The 18,779-nt window shown below is 39.2% G+C and overlaps 1 protein-coding gene across 1 annotated transcript in view; it reads left to right on the plus strand.

The window, feature by feature from the left end:
- ITGA9 (integrin subunit alpha 9) overlaps positions 1–18,779 on the plus strand; it is a 215,354-nt gene that overhangs the window by 109,589 nt on the left and 86,986 nt on the right. Inside the window, exons 16-17 of the mRNA XM_084282712.1 lie at positions 3,371–3,526; positions 16,126–16,202. Of these exons, the coding sequence (XP_084138838.1) occupies positions 3,371–3,526; positions 16,126–16,202 (233 nt within the window). The remainder of the gene's footprint in view (positions 1–3,370; positions 3,527–16,125; positions 16,203–18,779) is intronic.

Consider the following 18,779-nt stretch of genomic DNA (forward strand, 5'->3'; position numbering starts at 1 on the left):
GTTTTTGGTAGCACAAAGTTAGTGTTGGAGAAGACAGCGTCTGCCTGACAAGGCAGGGTATGCCTCTGTGAGGCTGCAGTCTGCGTCTGTGTTTATGTTGTCACGGCGTGCATTAAGCTGTGCCTACCAGGAAAAAAAAAAAAGGCAGAAAACAATTTCCTAAAATCATCACACTCCATTGGAGAGAGGGAATTGAAATGCTGTTCAGAATCACAGCTATGACATTTGATCATTGCTCTGTGATTGTTTTTCAGGTTTTTTAGGACCCCTTAGGTACAGAAGCCAAACAGAAATGCAGTCATGAATCTGGCAGTGGCTTGCTTGCTTGCTTTTTTCTCCCCTGCAAAGCCAGACAAAAGAAAGGAAAACGTATGTTGTGCCCAGCTTCTACCACAGCATTAAAAAAAAAAAGTATTTCTTTGGGGTGATTGTTCTGGGAGAGTAGATGGTAAGCCAGCTCTTTGTTAGGGTGAGCTTTCAGGTGTCTGTTGAAACACCTCAAAGCAATTTACTGCTTTGTTTGATGCTTTTAAGTGTGCTGTTTTTGGACTTTGAGTTCTTTGTCATCACTTGATAATAGTGAGGGAGAGCACCTTGATTAAAAAAAAAAAAAAAAAAAGCCTATTTGTACCAAAACAACTTTTTCATCAATTCAGAGTAGTCATGCAACATGCCTCAGAGGAAAAGGTAGAACGATCCAGATGGAGGAATATGTCTGGCAGGAGCTGTTTCCCCTGTAGGGAGTTTGCTGGTGGAAGGACGATGTGCTGGGACTGAAGTGTATTGATTTCTGCAACGCCTTATTGCAAAAGTTTCTTATGTCCAGGATGAAATCTGGTCAGAAAGAGAAAAGAGGAAAAAATAAAACAAACAAACAAACAAAAAAAAAACAAAACCACCCTAGAGAAATGGCTTTTAGAACAGGCAAACTACATGGTGTAGCTGATGGGGAATCGTGCCTTACCTTTAGGTCCTTGGTCTAATTCAGGCACAGCAAAAATTTATACCAGTTTAGTGACATCCAGGCTATTTATGTTATTTATTGTTATTACTCACTGAACACTTGTTGTAGGGTTGTTTCTGTTGATAATGTGAACTCCTTGAGTATTACGCTTGTTTTGATATCCTCCAGACATCTTTTCCAGCTAACAGAGCTGTGCTTTCCATGTGCTATGACTTGCCAGGGATGCTTCTTCACAGTTCAGAAGTGTCTTCAACATTTGACACTTCCTTAGCATAGTGAGGAAAGGTGAATACATATAAAAGCTGCTTGTAGAAACCATTCCCCTTGGCAAGTCCGCTTCAGCTGGGCCATGTAACTGAGAAAAAATACAATAAACACTTTCCTTGAGTCAAAGAATTTTTCAGTCTGTCTCAAACCTGATTATCATTGTATCTTTCAACTCTTAGAAATCAGGAATACTTAAAGGTGATCCATGTGCTGCAGTGTCACCAGTACATGATCCAATTACTGGAAGCAGGTAGACTGTCCGAGAAAGAAAGTGGGTGTATATCTGACTTAAATATTGCTTCTCCAAATTGCTTTTGGGCAAATATTCAGTATTTTCATTATGCACTCACTTCCCAGACAGTCTGTGGTATACCTGAGAGAGAGAACCGTCTTGTGTCTGTTTTAGGAAAAATCCCACATAACGTTGTCTTCGTATTTTAAGATTGTGAGCAGAAGGGACTGAACATGTGGCAAAATTAATAACTGGGTAGGATTCATACTTTCATCCTTAATTAAAGACAAGTGGGTATGTGAAATACATTTCCCCAGGGCTGTGGTGGAGGAATATCCACACATGTAATTAATCTAGCTGCTGGAAGTCACAATTTCACCACTAAAATGAAACAGAAAGACACCAGTGAACAATATGGGCACACTCCAACATTCATTGAAGTCAATGGGAAACTTGTCTTTTGACTTCAAAGGGCATTGGACTGAACCCGGCAAGATCATATTAAAACACTTAAAAGTCATTAAGCATTTACTCTTGCCATACTGCAGTATCAGAGCTAGAAAAGCCATAGGTGGATTTTAATTTGACTCACTGCCTACAGTTTTAATTGCTCTGTGTTGACACAGTTGGCTGCATAGGGTTGGATTAGGTGGTAATTTGTCTGATGATTTGTTGTGTTTCACTGCTGCCTCATGATATGCTCTTTATGGTCTTGTTTCTGTGTATGTGTTGTCGTCTTGTATGCTGATACAATCCTCACTGAAGTTATTACACATGATCTTCTGCGAGAGCAAAACTAGTAGCTTCTGTGAATTTTAGCATTGCTATTTTCTAATCTCTTAATGGCACAACTCCTACCCAAGGGAGTAGGAGAGGTAGACGCTGAAGATGTTGATGTCTCATCCCTTTGAGGGATTCAAGGTGAAGTTGAGAGTTGGCCCATTTGAAGATTTGTTGTCCTTACTTATGGTATTTATCACCTCAATCTGCATTGAATTTACACACAGTCTTTTAACTAGCTGAAATTTAGGAGGGATGTTTGCCCATGAAAAGGTAGGATGTCTGCCATTTCTATTTCCTGGTAAATTGGATTTTGGAAGTCAAGACTGAACAGAGCACAATGAGCATTTTGTTCTTATTCTATCAGACAAATAATGTGGCACCACTTATAGTATTTCTGGTGTGAAACCTAGAACACAGTGATTCAAAGAAACTGAAAAACTTTCTTCCATATTTCCTGCAAATGTTACTGCTCTGAGGGTGGAGAAAGCTTGAGTTTTCCTTTCAGAATCATGCTGGAAGATGGCTTCTCTTGCCCCTGCGTGTCTGTAGCTTTATTTTTTATAGCCACATTTAACCATTTAATAATTTAATTAATACTGGGGGGGGGGGGAGCATGACAAAAAAACAAAGGAAAAACACAAAAAAACAAGGCCAGATGGTTTCCTTTTTTTTTTTTTTTTTTTTTTTAAATACGTGGTGTACAGTAGAGGTGACTTCAAAGTTGAGGATTTAGAAATCCCAGAGAAAACTCACTGTTTGCTTCCAAATTTTGCAGTACTAAAGGAAATGCATCCTAATTTAAATCTTTTTTTAGGAAGTGTTTTGGTTTTATTGAAAAACACTTGGTTTGCAGGTGTGGCAAATGGGCCAATGACTTCAGTGGAACGAAGAGTACCAAAAAAGTAACTCATTTTTTGTTGTCTTTGTTTTGATCTGTCTTGTTTTGGTATAATGTGCTTTTTCCTGTTTGGCACTGAGCAGACCAAGGGGAACAGAAGTCTGCTTCATGTCTGCAGTGTTGAATATAAGTTCCGCTTAAATTGTGTGTATAATTGTTTTATATATATATATAAATCTGCTTGCTTGTATGTGAAGGTAATATCTCTGTCCACTTTATTTTACAGAGAAGAGTCAAAGATGTCATATCTCCAATTGTATTTGAAGCTGCTTACAGTCTTGGGGAGCATGTACTAGAAAGAGGTAAAGAAGACAAGGAACTACCTCCTCTCAAGCCCGTTCTCCGCTGGAAGAAAGGACAAAAGATAGCACAAAGGAATCAGGTCAGGTTTGGACTATGTTATTGCCCTAGGCCCGTGGCACGCTCTAATCCTGAGCTGACAGAAGTGGATGTAAAAGATGATGGCAAAGCTTAGAGCCATTTGTACCCAGTAGTCTTTTTGTACTGTCCCTCCTGTTTCTGATGTCATTACTCTTCCATGAGGTAGTGAAGAATTGTGCTGACAGGGTTGGGTAGCAAAAAGTGAAGTCACTTATTTCAAACTGTTTGTGCTGGGCAGAAAGAGATAGAATGAGGGAAAGGATGAGAAAAGTGCTTCTCCGTCTGGTCCTTCTGGTTTTTCCCTTTCTGAATGATGGAAGTTTTTCTCATGAAAGACTTAGCCCAAGCTTTTCTTTTAGGTTAAGGCTTTGTTAGTCTTGTAGGGACAGGGTTGGGTCCAGGAGGGGACACGGGGTCTTTACCAATCTGCAGGAGGGAAGAATGATGGATGGAATAAAGAATACCTTACTTGGCCCATTTCCCTCTTTTCTTGAGGGCTCCTCACATCCAATCATGTGGCAGGGGAACCCCTTCTGCTGTTGTTATTGCAGAAAATGTCTTGCTGAAATAGTGACTCTGTTTCAGAAAAAGTGAAGTGTAGGTACAACGGTGTATAAATAGGATCTTGTTTTGCTCCTCTGCATTTCAGAACAGTCTCTTTTTATTAATTTTGGTCAGAACAACAGAATTCATATAATTTTCAAACACTCATCATTTATAGAGTGGGGATCCTTCTTTCCCCCAAAATATTCCCTTAGGAAATGAAGTGTACATGGTTGGGCTGCCTGTCTGTCTGTCTTGACCTCACTAGTATCTTTGGAAAATGTTGGGCCATTTTGACAAGAATTATCAAGACAGTGCTTATGAAGGTATTAAGCATATTCAAGGTTCATAAAAGCAGGTCAAGGAGAGAGACCCCATTTGTGACCTTTCAAAAGGCTCCAGTTTGTGTGTGGTCCTTGTAGGTGCAGGACAGCCTGCCAAGGAAGGAGCCTGCGGGACAATTCCACCTCCTGCTGTGCTGGGACTGGAGCATCCAACCATGAGGCTTGAGGCTCTGCGGGGAAATCAGACTACTGTGGCTTGCAAAACTTCTTCATTTGCAGCATCACAGGGTAATTTAGGCTAGAAAAGACCTTTGGAGATCCATTTCCTTGCTCAAAGCAGAGCCAACATAAAAGCTAGATCAAGTTGCTTGGTGTTATATCCAATAAAGTTTGATTTCCAAAGCATGCTTACAGGGTTACAATCTGGTATAGCTTCTGAATAGGAAACCTTTTTTTTTTTTTCCTTTAAGCTCTGAAAAGTTTGTCTGGAATTTTAGGCTTTTAACTGGATCGTTAAATCTGTTTTTTAACTTTGGGAAGTTTGATATATAAAGAGATGCTTGCATCATCATCTGTAGCATTGCTTTCTGATGCTGCTCATAAGGATATTCTACAGGTCCTATAAACCTACAGGTCCCTAAATACTACTCAAGAAAAAAAAAAAAAAAAAAAGAAACCAAAATGCTTTGTCACATACCCATATACATATATACTTATATACATATAAGTGTTTGGAATTGCATCTTGCTGTAATTCTTGTACTTAGAGAACCGAGTATTTAATTTATGTTTAAGCAAATGGATGACAAGAGAATCTAATAATTATTTTTATGAAGAGGGATGGTGTGTCTCTTAAGTACCTGAATGTTGCATTGTTGCAAACATACAATAGGAATTTGTAGAGAACTTTGAAACCTGTGCACTGTGATGGAAACTGAATGTTACATGAACTAAACTGGATGGACACTTTAACTACTGGCTTTAAACTCCAAAGGTCGCATTTTGCCCTGCAGGCATACTCTCATATCAATATTAAAATACCTAAATACTGAGATTATAAAGCAGAAACAAAAATATGTTGGGAATTTCCCTGAGTTGTTTTCTTGTGTAATTTGGATGAGAGGGAGCCAGTTCAACAATCCCTTTCCATTTGCTTTCCAGATGTTCACTTAGCTTAGTAAGAAAAGGATTTTGACATGGGGTGTGCCTGCAAGTGTGCTTTCCACTAAGGAAGTGGGCAGAGCTTCGCTTTCAGTGTAGCAGTCATGGTGACAAAGCCCTGGCTGAGTAGCCTTGAGGCACTGACAGGATCCTCAAAGACCAATTTCATGGAAACATCGGGGCTTAGTGTTCTCTTAAGATTCTTGTCATCTTGCAAGCAGAATTGTTTTTAAAGGCCAAGAGGAATAGTAGGAAACAGTTTACGTAACAAAGGACTTGCATTTTCAAAGAATATAACAATTCTGGAGAGACCTTATGTTGTGGAAATCCAACTCAGAAAAGATCTAGTAGGTTCTGTTTTCAGAAGATCCAACTCCCTCTGAATATTAGCTCCAGATAACATTGAGATAAGTACTTAGCAGGAGAAACATAGGTTCCACATTTAGCTTGTGAAATCAGCAAGATTTCAAAAGGGTAGAGGCAGATGGACAAGTATAGTATTAATGCCAGTACTGAAGTTTTAAAATGTAACTAGTGGTGTGTGATTTCAGAAGTACTAGATCCTGTTGATCCAGTGAGAATTGGCATTTTGAAGTTGGAAAGGTTGCATCTGTTGCTTCAAGGTACCTGTTGTTACAGGTTGATGCTTTGCTGGTAAGCTCAGGTGGCTAACTTCTGTGAACGAAGGTGGCAGAAGATGATGGAAATAAACAGCTGATGAAATGGGAGGGAGCTGTAACTGGGCAGGAGAGGGGGAGACTTCCATCTGTTAATATCCTACTTCAGGTCTGTTAGACCCACTTGAAAAGGCACACATCTTGCAAACATGCGAGCTGTATAGTCACTTAGATATGTTTTTATTTAAGCTAAAGTGATGTCAAAGCTGAAGTGATTGCTTTTAGAGGATTTTAGTTTGTTTTTCATGACCCAGATGTTCCCTGCACGTGTGTATGACTTCCCTCAAGGAGAATTACAGCACTATGGTTCACAAACAAGCAGGTAGGAAAAAGTATCAAGTAACCTCTTGATGTAAGAATTAAAGGTTATATTGAGCATACAAAGTTCTTTGTGGCACTTTGCACCAATGTGTTGATGAGTCAGCTTGGAAACAGTTCATAGGCACCCGCCAGTGGGAAGGTGTATCCCTTACTGATGGCATAGCCACTAAAGAGGATTATGTCGGTTATTCATTCTTTAAATCAGTTATTTAAATCATTACTTTGTATGTGAGAAAACTGTCTTGTCCTAATTGATTAGACTGGAACAGAGCTAGAGTAGTAAAGGAGTGCATTGATGTGGTTTTCATTCAGAATGCCTTAACTTATTTAACTTATTTGTTATCGTATTTATTTCAAAATAATGCAACTTCCAATGTAAGGCAGTGCAAAAAGATGCTTGTATTTAAAAACAAATATACCCATGACTGTTCAGGGAGGGGAGCCTCCTTTTCCTAAATGATCTGGCCTTAAGGCAATCAGAATATGATAAATAGTTTGAACTTCTGAGTAATTTGAGGAAAAGGATCTTCATAGAAATTTCCTGATGAGCATGATGCTACTGTGGGACTTCATGCATTGGCTTTTTTCTAAGCAAAGAGGCTCTCCTAGGTCAAAATAACGTAACTAAACTGGCCCAGGATACAGCAACAGTTGATTTCTCGCTAACTTAGTCATTTTCTAGGGTTCTTGTATATGCTTACCAGAAACTATGGTTGCTATAGCTTGGTGTAATCATTTGTGGTAGCAAAAGCAAATACTTATGGGCTATGTGTACATGTCTATTGATAGATGCCTTAGCAACTTTTGTACAATTGTTGGGTGGAGACTGGTTATGTGGAGATGATTACAGCCTTCCAAGTTGTCAGTGGCTAGCCAGCTCAGTTTTGTTCAAACAGAAAATCTCTGATGGATCAAGGTTGGGTGGAGAAACAAAGATTTTACTTTTTGAGTGTGTATTATGAACTTCCCACCCTGAGGATGACTTTCCATTAGCTTCCTCATTGCCTTCCAAATCCAGTTGCTACCTCCGTCCACTGGAAAAAACTAATATATTTTCTTACTTCAGGGAAATTAATGTGTATTTAGAACATGGTTTGGCTTCGCTCATTGTAAGTGGTTTGTACTATAACATTTATTTTTGCATACCCACTGTATAAATACATGTCAACCAGGAAAGACAAAGATCTCCTGCCAAATACAGCGGGGATTTGTTCTAGCAGTATCCAGTAATGTATCTTAGAGTTTAAAATGTGGTATGCTAGAATTCTGTCTGTTTTGAATACTGTAATAAAATCACCTGCTGTTATGTGGATGGAGACACCATTTTGTTATAGGAAAATATTCTCAGTAGATTTAATTGCGTCAGCATCTTCAGGATTTTGGGAATGGTCTGTCATAAAACTGCTTATGAGAGACAGAAAATGTTTAGGACGTTCTGTTCTCAGCTATGTCAGACTTGCAGTGAGAGTCTGGGTATGGTGCTGCATCTCTGGGTGTCTGAGGCTGCACGTCTCTGGGTCAGGCTTCACATTTTAAAATCAAAGCACTATTTTTGGAAATGAGTGTTTGAAAAGTATTTGGACATAAATTAGCTTACTTGACAGGTATGAGAAAGCATAGGAATATTTTATGAAGCTGAATTATGAACACCTGTAGTAATTTTGGCTTGCTGCATTAATAATGGCGCTCTGTTTTTTAAAACATCCCCCCAGTCAATATCTCATACTGAGCACAAGGCAGTGACAGATCTACACAGGCTGAAATGTAGTGTTCATCCACACGGCATGATCCAGGTTTGCCAGTGGCACCTCTTCCAAAGCACAGAGATGCCAACATGCCTGCTTAAGTCAGATCAGGTCTCCACCAGCAAACTGAACTGTGCCTGGTGCGTTTCTAGGCATTGGAGTGACATCTCTATCCTGGTAAGCTGCTGGAGTGGCTCTTGCCATGGTTTCAACCTGTGCCAGCTACCGCAAACCATTCCCAGGCATGGGTCAGCTGCTAGAGTGCTCCAAGGGTCTTTCCCTGTCTTGGAGGCCAGGGCAGTTTAAGTTACTGGTACAGCTGAAGCCTCAGTAGCTTCATGTACTTGTCTGGAGCTGGATCTGTGGGAAGGGTGACGATCAAATATTTTATACCCAGGCATACAGGAGATGACTGCAGGATTCAGCTAAATTGCTGTGTTCCAGGTGAAACTCTTTGCCACTAAGCTCCCTTTCCTCCCTGGGCAGGGCAAGCTCCCACGTTCCCTTCTGCCTTAATTCTTGCAGAGATCTGCCATGTGCCACCCTTCCTGCTTCATCGCTGTTCTTTTTCCATCAGGCAGGGTGTGATTGCTGAAAATGATGCTTTCCACTCCTCCCTTTGCCATCCTTTTGGTAGTGTCAGTCTTTTGCTCTAGACAAGTTTGGTCAGAGTCAGTGCTGAACTGGCAGGGACCGGGTGCTGTTCATGCCAGGAAATCTGAAAAGGACCCACCCTGAGCATACACTGGATTAGGCTGAGTATTGCATTTGCCTGCTTTTTTTTGTTGTTGTTGAATGGCAATAATGAGGAAAGATTTACAAGTCTGGAAGAGATTCAGTGCTGAGTGAGAACAGCAGGTGTCCAGATGCATTGTACCTCTGAAATGTTTGTAATTAGCAAACTTGCTGAAGTAAGAATTAGTGGAAATCAGTGCCTCTGATGGTATGCATGTTTCTATATGCTTGTTCTTAAGCAATGAAAGGCTTGGCCAGTAATTGTCCAACTTGTTTATATTCCTGCTTAGAGGCAGAGGCAAAACATCAGAGCTGGGAATGCATAAGACATGGTTTAGATCTCGTGGGCTTCCTGAAGAACAACAGCCAATATAACATGCACATGTGTGTGTGCATACAGATATGTCCACCTGCATGTGTAAGCTGTGCATGTGTGCTGGGGAGAGTCAGACTGTAAGTTAATCGTGTCAGAGGTGGTAGGACATGAGTTATCCGATTTAGTCTATAAGTTCTTTAAATAAATATGTAGAGAAGTGAGAGATGATCACATGAACATTTGCAAGCTGAACCCTAACTTGAATTCCTGTTGGGTAATTTCTGCAGTTCCATGTAACAGCATGAACTTCATTTCCAAGTTACTCTGTGGATGGAGAATTATAAGTGTAAGAGGGGACAGTTTTTCTACATATGTGTTGAGCTGTTAAAGAAAATCCTAATATACTTTAAAAGCCACACAGACAGATGACAGGCTTCATTAGTCCTCTTGATAGTGTTTCAGCAGTTATATGAAGGGTCAGTAGAGTTTAATTGGGATACCTAACATCTGGAAGCAGATAATATGATAGTATCAGCTCATTCAGTTCAGAGTACCTCAGTGCCACAAAATCCTTGTCAGTTCAGTGTAGCAGTCATAAAAACAAAACCACTGAAGTGCAGGTGAATTTTTAAGAGAGCACTTTCACACATCCTTGTGGGTCTAAATGAGCTACAGGTAGACATAAATTGCTTATCTGATTATTCTAAAGCTTTGTGTTTCTAGCCATCAAAACAGTTGCCACATATAAATACATGTATTTACTTATCATTTTTATTATGCTCTTATATTTCAAATCACGCTATTGTATGATGAGCAGCAATGGTTTTGACTCCTATGTTAAAATGTTTAAGTATGGAAGCATCCTGGGTGAAAGATTCATCTCACATAGTTTCAGTTTGGATGATAGAAATAAGGACGTTTAGGGTAGAAAATGTTCTCAAGTGTCACTAAAAACTCTCCTGAGATGAAATAATTGAATTATTCTGCTATCATTCAAAATAAATGGAAGACCATTTAAGATGAGACAGGAAAATATAGTGAGAAATGTGCTACAGAAATCCATCCTATAATGGTATTGGGAGATGGAACAATTAACCCGGTATGTCTTTCTCATCTTTGTTCTATGGATTTATAAGGTCTGAAATCTTGTATAATGAGAACACTTCTTGGATGATTTAACTGTTAATGATTTCAAAAAGAAAAAAAAATGCCTCAGCCTGAAAAATGAGTGAGTCAGACTAGAAATCTAATAAAGCTCTGAAAGGCTTTGGGGGGGTGTATTTCTATTGCCACCAATTGTAATTCTTCACCCCAGGAGAATACAAGGACAAAATTGCATTGTTAAATCCACTTACTGCTGTGAGGAATAACTAATACATGTGCTTATTATTTTGTGTTTGCATTCAATTGCTAACAGGTTTCATGCCTGATCTTTTCTAAATGGCTGATTCCATTTGGGAGTTCCTGTTCCTCTCAAAAAACACTTGAGCATTTTCTCCCCTTTTTATCTTGGTGCTCCAGCCCAATTTTCAACACATACTGAAAGGTAATAAATAGCAGGATAGAGCTGAAATAGGGAAGAAATTAATGCATTTGACCTTAGATGGCTTGACAAGTGTCAGTGCAGTAGTCGTGAGCCTTAGGCCCAGAGTCTTCCACTCTTCAGAGTGGATGAATTTCCCTGTAGCCTTCCCCAGCTGGAGAAGTTCCATGTGTCGTGAACCCTTATTAGTGTAATAAAATAATTACTACCATTCAGTTCCTGTTTTCTTATACTAATTCACTGTAAGTGAGTACCTGTTTTCTATGCGGGAAAGCGTGCTCTGATGAAGTCTACGTGGAGCTGAGGGAGCTTCCTGGCTAGCCTGAGTCTCCTGCACCATGCGGTACCAAGGTGGCTGCTCTTTGGTTTCGTGGTTCAGATTTTGGCTTTGATTCTTCTCAACTCTTATAGCTCAGCTCCCCTGGTATTTCTGCCTTCATCCTGTGTTTGCTCTGCCAGTCGTTGGAGGTGTTGTGGAAATCATATGTTCTTAGTTTAGCCAGCACATCTGATGAAATCCTGGAGAGCTTTCCAGAGTATTAATTGCATTTCTAGCAGGAATGTGAATCTGCTTTTTTGCACTTGGTTTAGCAGGATATTTGAATGGATCACTTCCGTGAGTATTGAAGTATTGGATGTCTGGGGGGGAGCCAGTAACTATTTATCTGTGGTCAATAGATCTTCAGGTAACAGCTTTATTTTGCAGGCAGCTGGAAAACTTAAATACAAAATGTAGGTCTAAAATCAAGCTCTTATATCTGGTTAAGCATATTAATATCCACATGATCGATCTGTAAAGCTATGAAATAGAAAATAGGTCCTGGATAAGGCAGTGAGATTTGCTTACTGCTCAGTACTTTTGAAAATCAGATCACATATCCAGGTCCTTAAATATAGAGCTAGGAACCTAACTTCACCATGTAACATGGCATAGCATCAGGATCTGAAAAGTTTTTTTTTTTTTTAAAAAAAAAAGCTCCCCTTTATTCTTAGCAGTGCTGTTGTTTTGCTATTGTGATGTAGTTTCTAAGGAATCTCTGCACATACTGTAGGGTATGGTGACAATTTACAGGAAATCAGTGTAGAGACTGGAATGCTTAATCCAGATTATTGTGCATAATCTGTGTTCTGTTGAAGAATGTGGCACAGTTTGTGAATTTAAATGGATGGATCCTCGAGTTTCCGAAGGCCAGTGCTGCCACTTTGTAAAAGAGACAGTTTGAACTTTCTGTGGACTGATGTGTGAAGAAGTAGTTAAAGACCTGATCTAGAGTGAAATTTCATATCCAAACCATAAAACAACGTGTTTTCAGTGTTGAAAATCCCAGTTCTCCCCCTTCTCTTCAAGTGTTGACCTTCAGCTGTCACTTTCCTTTATCTCTGAGAAGATGGGCACAACTCTTACAGAACACAATATTGGCAACCTCTCAAAGTCTTGATTGCACATTTTGGCTAAGACCTGAAATTTCTACTGCTTCCCTGAATTCTGGGGGTTTGAATGTCTTGGAATACTTTTTTCTTTGTTTATTGGATGATTTCCAAGACTTTCTGTGGGCAGGAGTGCCATAAACACAGCTTTTTTCACTTTTCCCTGTTTCCTGTTCTCTTCCCTACTCCCAGAAACATAGATGTTTAATTTTAGATAGTCATTTAAAGACACTGAAACAATTTAGTGAATCAGGTTTGAAACCCCGGATTGCCTTCCTCTGAGCAGAGAGCTCTGACCATTAGGCTCAAGTCAGGCTCCTTGCTCGGTTTTCTCTTGGTGTCATTTCTTAGCAGTCCAAGATCAGCAACAAGAAAAATGGGGATACCTTTAACCACACTAACCAGCAGCTTTGTGGTTAAGGATGCTTTACGTTGCAGGACTATGGATTTATCCTATTACTTCATAAGGCAAAGGATCATATATTTATGTAAAAAGTGGAATTTAATCCTTTACCTCTATTCAAGAGGTAAGCTGGTCACAAAGGTGCTTGCTACAAAGCCCTGAGTGCCTGTGTAGACACATCTTCCCTGTCAGCTGGCTCTAGGTCTCTTCTTACAGTACACTTATCAGATACAGATGTCTTCATTCGCTCTATAGCAAGTATGTCTTAATGTAAGCTTTTTGGCTTACTCTCTGGAGGACTTGGGCAACATCCGCCTCTGCTAATCTTTCAGGATGTATCTACCACATTCCTTGACCTCCCAAGAAGCATCTTCTTTTCTACCCAAAGAAAGTTGCCAGGCAGAATATCAGAAAACCATGTTTGTCCTGGATGTTTGGTGACCTGGTGGGAACCTCTATGGAGCACTTTCGTGTAGCTGCTGGGTCCTGTGCAGCAGGGGGGAATGCAGGGAGGAATCATGGACCCTGAAATCACTAGATTTGCACTCTGCTGTGCTGTAGATCTGGGGATTGCAGGAAGGCTAGCAGACTCCCTATGCACATGCATACTGCATTAGCTCTGTGCTTTACAGTGAAGATGTGTCCTAGAAACATTGACATTGTTCAGTCTGTGCTGCTGAGTGCACACATACCTTTTTTGCTCTTGGAAATGCCAGACAGAAGTGTGGTGACCTTAAGAGATGCAGCTGTGTTTCTCTTTCAGGACAATTTTTGTTCACCCCTTCCCACAAGCTTAAAAATTCCCTTGAATGTATTTCTTATGTAAAGAAGCTTCCTGACCATCTCTGATGAACATGTTCAAAACTGTGAGGTAGTTGGTACAACTGAAGTGGAATCTAGGAAGAATCCAGTAAGAATTTGAACTTCTACTGTAAAACCACTGTTCAGAATTGCTTCTCCTCACCTTGAGCAGCAGCAACTGCAAAAATTGTGAAGTGTTTCCTATGCACAAGGAATTTATTTCCTCCTACTTCCCTCTTTCCCATCCTAAATATTATGTACAGCCTAACGGTGTGAAGGTTGGTTACCTTGTTGAACACTTTGAATATGTAAAGAGCTCTGTAAATCCCTAAAACTTATTTTAAAGCCAAAGCCACTTTAAAGATTGCTTAGAGCTAAAATTGATTATATTCTAGTAGTGCTTATACATATCCCAACAATAGATGCTTTCTCTACCAACGTGAAGCACTGAATTAAGTATGGTTTCTGGCCTGAAGGAATCACAGTCCAAGTAGACCAATTAAGGGCACAGTAATAGAATGTATAAGCAGTGCTCACAAATGTTATGATGACTTACAGTGCGTTTACCACTTTTAATTCTTTAGGAGGAATTTGAAAAGGCAGGAATTAGTCAACTGGAAAGGCAGAAGAAGCAACAGGCTGGGCAAGGGAAGGCTCAAGACAGCAGAGAAGAAAGTGGAGGAAGCAGAAGTGAGAAGTTACTGGATTGAGGCTGTAGCAGGCAAACAAAAACAGGAGGTAGAATAGAAGCATGGTGAAATCTATTCAAACAAGGGAAATACTGGAGAATAGCAAAGTGATCCAGAGATATCATTAGCCTATGACAGACTGAACCAGTGATGGCTGCCTGTATAGGTCCTAGCAGCTGTCTGGACTGGAAATCTTCTCCCTGCACCCTCAAACCTGACTGGGTTCAAGATTATCCACAAAAGTAAGGAGTTTACTCCTACACATTTACAGATCTGAGGACTCATCATCCTTATTTATTTCTCCTGTGGTAGTGCTATGTAGGAACTTGAGTTTTATCACATAAAATATTCTTGATGTTTTTCAGAGTAGCTTGCTGTTCACTGCATGGTTGGTGTGTTGGAAGACGTACGTGCTCAGTAGTTTTAGAAAATGAGGTATTCGTTCCTTGTGAAGAACCACATCTATGGATTTAGTAACAAAATTCCAAGATTGTTAGGTAGTTATTTAAATGTATTTACAGTACTTGATTCTTTTAAAAGTGCAGGTCATATCTTTGATCACTCTGTTCACTTTGCCAAGATTTCTGTAATGCAAATAGGGATACTGTCAGGCAAGACTGTTTTTGCAGTTTATTTTTCTTTCTCCTCTGAAGGTCAAACAGTCTTTCCTATATATAGGTACTATGCTGGTTGAGGATTAGTGCTGAGAACTTTTGAAGCTATGCCTTTGAAATGTACCATGTTTTGAGAGGGATTCCTTGTGCGAGTTCCTGTCCCAGGGCTATCATGATTCTCGTCTTTTGGTGTGGGAGCCTCTATTAAGGAGAAAAAGTAGTCACAGGCCTTGTGTTTAAACACTCACCAATTTCTACATCTGAGATTCTGAGAAAGAAAAATGTGGGATAGTAAAATGAAAGCATAAAGTAAATCACCCCAAATGTACTTGCCACCTCCCGTTTTTCTTTGTCCTATTTGCAGCTTAGATATCAAACTATGCTGTAGGTTGTACTGCTAGTTCAAAACTAATTGATATCATAAAGGTGCACTCCTCTTTGGAGAGATCTAAAAACACAGAAAAAGGACAGGAAAAGGTCTGCTCAACTGTTCAGAAATGTATCAGTCTTTGTTCTTAACAGCAGGGGAAAATAACCACAATCCTGACAGCTTCTGAGTTTCTTGGACACGAGGAATGTGTTCCTATCTTTTCCTTTTGCTCTCTGTTGGCTGCCCCATTTAACTACGACAAATTGCCACAGAGATTCACATAGGCTAATGGAGACTTCTTATGTATTCGCTGTCTGTCAACATGCTGTTTTCTTTTTTTGCTGCTTAGTGTGCTAATGCCTAGTGTTATGTTGTTCTTTCACAACCCCTGCTTTTATCAATCTGTTAAAGATCATAAATGATAGTCTTTATCACAAGACTGACAGTGGTTCTGTTATCCTAGGATATCACTGGGTAAATAAGTCTGTAATTTTCTGTTGCTCGCAAGATAGCAGAAAAGTTTGCCACTGTTCACAAAAAAAAAAAATCCTTATCTTTAATGTAGGCCACTGAATGTTTGCGTGATTTCCTTTCTTCCAATTTGCAGGGCTGAAAATAGTTTCATTGATAGTCTATATTTTCTGTTTCATTTTCTTGCACATGTGTTGGAAAGAGGTGCCAGAAGAGGTGTGAGAGAAGTAATTCTTGTAAGATGAGAAGTGGGAATGGATTGAGGAAAATCTCTGAGGGAGTCTGTTTTTGTTGAACCTTCTTGTTCAGTTAAATGAGAATAAAGACTTTTTTGTAAAGATGAGATTTGGCTTCCCTTGAGTTTCTTTAGCGTTCACACTGCATATTCTGTATCACAAATTTTGGTGATTTTTTATTTCATCCAAACATGTTGCCTCTTTGGGGGAGCTTTAATCTTATACGTTTTATGCTATAACAGTTCTTTTCTTTGCTTTTCACAGACTGTTTTTGAGAGGAACTGTCAATCTGATGACTGTGCTGCTGATTTGAAACTTCAGGGTAAATTACTGCTATCTAGGTGAGTAACTGAAGTTTTTTCTTTTTCATTCTTATATTCTAGTACGCCATTCATTTTATGTAAGATGTAGTCAAAAATCAAAATGCAAATACAGTCATCTTATATCCAGACTAGGATATTGATAATGATGGCATGTCTAGTGCAGTAAGGTCTCAAGATGTACAAGGAGGTGTAGGTGTAAACTGCACACAGAGAAGCATTTTTGTTCTGAAAACATGTCACAGGTTTTAGAAAAATGTGTCTTCTATGGTTGTGATTCCCCCCCCCAACCTTTAATTTCTGAAATTGTATACTTTACTAACTCTTGAAATACTGCTCTCCTTTGTCTTTTTGTTAGTAACTCGGGGGTGTCTGATTTCTCTTTCTTCTGGGATAATAAACCTTGTCAAATAGACCAGAGGTGAAGTTTATGTTCTGTCCTTTGAGACTGGTGATCCTAGGAAAGCACCTATTGTTTTGTCAGGATGCAGTTATTCAATTTCTGGATAAATCAGGCTAAAGGTGAACTTCATGCATCACTTCTGTTTCCTTTTTTTTTTTTTTTTTTCTTCAGCATTTTAGCACATTTTTAGAAATGGAAGTGCTGATGTGAGTTATTTAATTGTGTGCCAGATGTTTTGCTGTTTGCAGATGCTCTCTGTGAAATCCTTTGCTTTTAGATCAGGAAAGAGGGGAAGAGAATTTGCTGCTTATGAAAATTGGAAAAAAAAAGAAAAATGGGTAGGAGATATACACATTTTATGTAAGTCTACAGCATGCTGTAGCTATAGTTGGAGACAAAAACTGAACAAGAGTCAAATCTGAGTAGTTACGGACTGGACTTCTCCAGACACGACTGAAGTCCACAGGAATGTTTTTGGGGATTGGCTGGGAGCAGAGTTAGGTCTCAAGTTGCAGAGTCCACACTTTGACTGTGATTAGTCTGGATTTTTGACCTTTCACTAGATTTTAGTAGTGAGAAGAACATATTGAGAGTAGAGCTGGAGACTTGTCTGTGTGGACTGAGGAAGCAAGTAAGGGGGTTTATTGTACATTTGGGAAATAATCAATAAAAAACTGCTTCTAAAAACTTGTCAGTGTGTGGTAATCATAGCAGTAAGAGTTGTATTTGTGATTACAGTATTAGACTGTTTACTTTTATGACTGTTATTTACACTATCACAACAATTTAAAAGCCACAACTGTCAAAAAAAAAATATAAATAATGAGGATATTCAAATAGAGTTTCCACAGTCACATAACAAAATGTTGGACAAGTGCTCTCAAGTCTTTTTTGTTCAGTGACATTCTGAAGTCCTGTCTGAAATAAACAGGATGTCATCAAATCTATCAAGTCCTCACAGAATAGGTTTCCTTAAGGTAAAGGGCATTGTAGACTTCAGCTAGTAAGAATCGTAGCACAGTAAACATCTCTTAAGAAAACACGTTTTTGGTCTGTAAAAATACAAAAGCATGCTATGGATTCTGATTATTAAAAAAAAAAAAATGTCCACCTTGAAGAACATGCTCATCTTTCTAGCCCCTTCATGTCTTATGCTAAAGAACTCTGTGAGCCTGTTTTCACATACTGGCTGTTTATGATAATTCTGTGTAAAAAGCATTTGCTTTGTAGGTAGAGCATAGAACATGAATCTTTCATTATTATATGCACCTAGGAACTAAATGGGTGACTTCATTTTTAGGAAGATTATGGCAGTGTCTTTGTCTAAATAATCACATCTGACTAAAATTGGTGGATTTATTAATAAAAGCAATGTACATAAGAAACACAGACATGATAGATTGAAATAAACAGGGTGTTTATGGGAAGGCAGCAGTAAATACAGTGTCTTAGATACTCAGCAGCTCTTTGAAGGTATTGCTGGACATATGGGTAGAGTGATCTAGTTGAGGTCATCTGCCTGGGCTTCCAAAACTTTTATTAGGATTTCTCACCAAAAAGTCATAAAGAAAGTAAGTTGTCCAGGCCTAAGAGGAATGGTGCCTGAGCATTGCTACATAATTAATGTAGTCAACAGAAGGAGTAACTAGTCTGTTTTTCTAGTGTGCATGTGCTGGGGCCAGTGGTACTCGTCATACTCACAAACGATCAGGGAAATCTGCTAAAAATAAACAGCAAGGTGTTAGTTTGCTAATCATACTAAGCTATTTAGAGTAATGAAAAGAACAAATAAGGAGCTATATTTTCAAGCAGCATATGGTTAATCAGTGGAATTTACTGTTGGGGATGTTGTAAACACTGAAAACTGAAATAGTAGAGATGCCAAGCTTGAATGCTGGAAACTGCAGAAATTGATGAGGAAAATAACACTACATGATTGCCTTGTTCTTCCATAGGCCTCTGCTTTAGACATAGTTAGAAGTAGGGCTCTCTGCTGGATGGACTGATTTATTCTGGCTGTTCTTACACATTTTTTCATTGATTTGTAGCATGTTAGAGCCAAAAGCTATACAGAGCATGATATATTGTGAAGTATAGTTTTGTCCATCACTATAATAGGCTTTCACATGTGTGCTGGTCAGAGCACTTGTGTGTATAGGAAGTTAGCTCAGATTACATTATCATCATGAGAATTG

This window comes from Netta rufina (assembly GCF_964035555.1).
Source record: "Netta rufina genome assembly, chromosome: 2".
Taxonomy (NCBI): domain Eukaryota; kingdom Metazoa; phylum Chordata; class Aves; order Anseriformes; family Anatidae; genus Netta; species Netta rufina.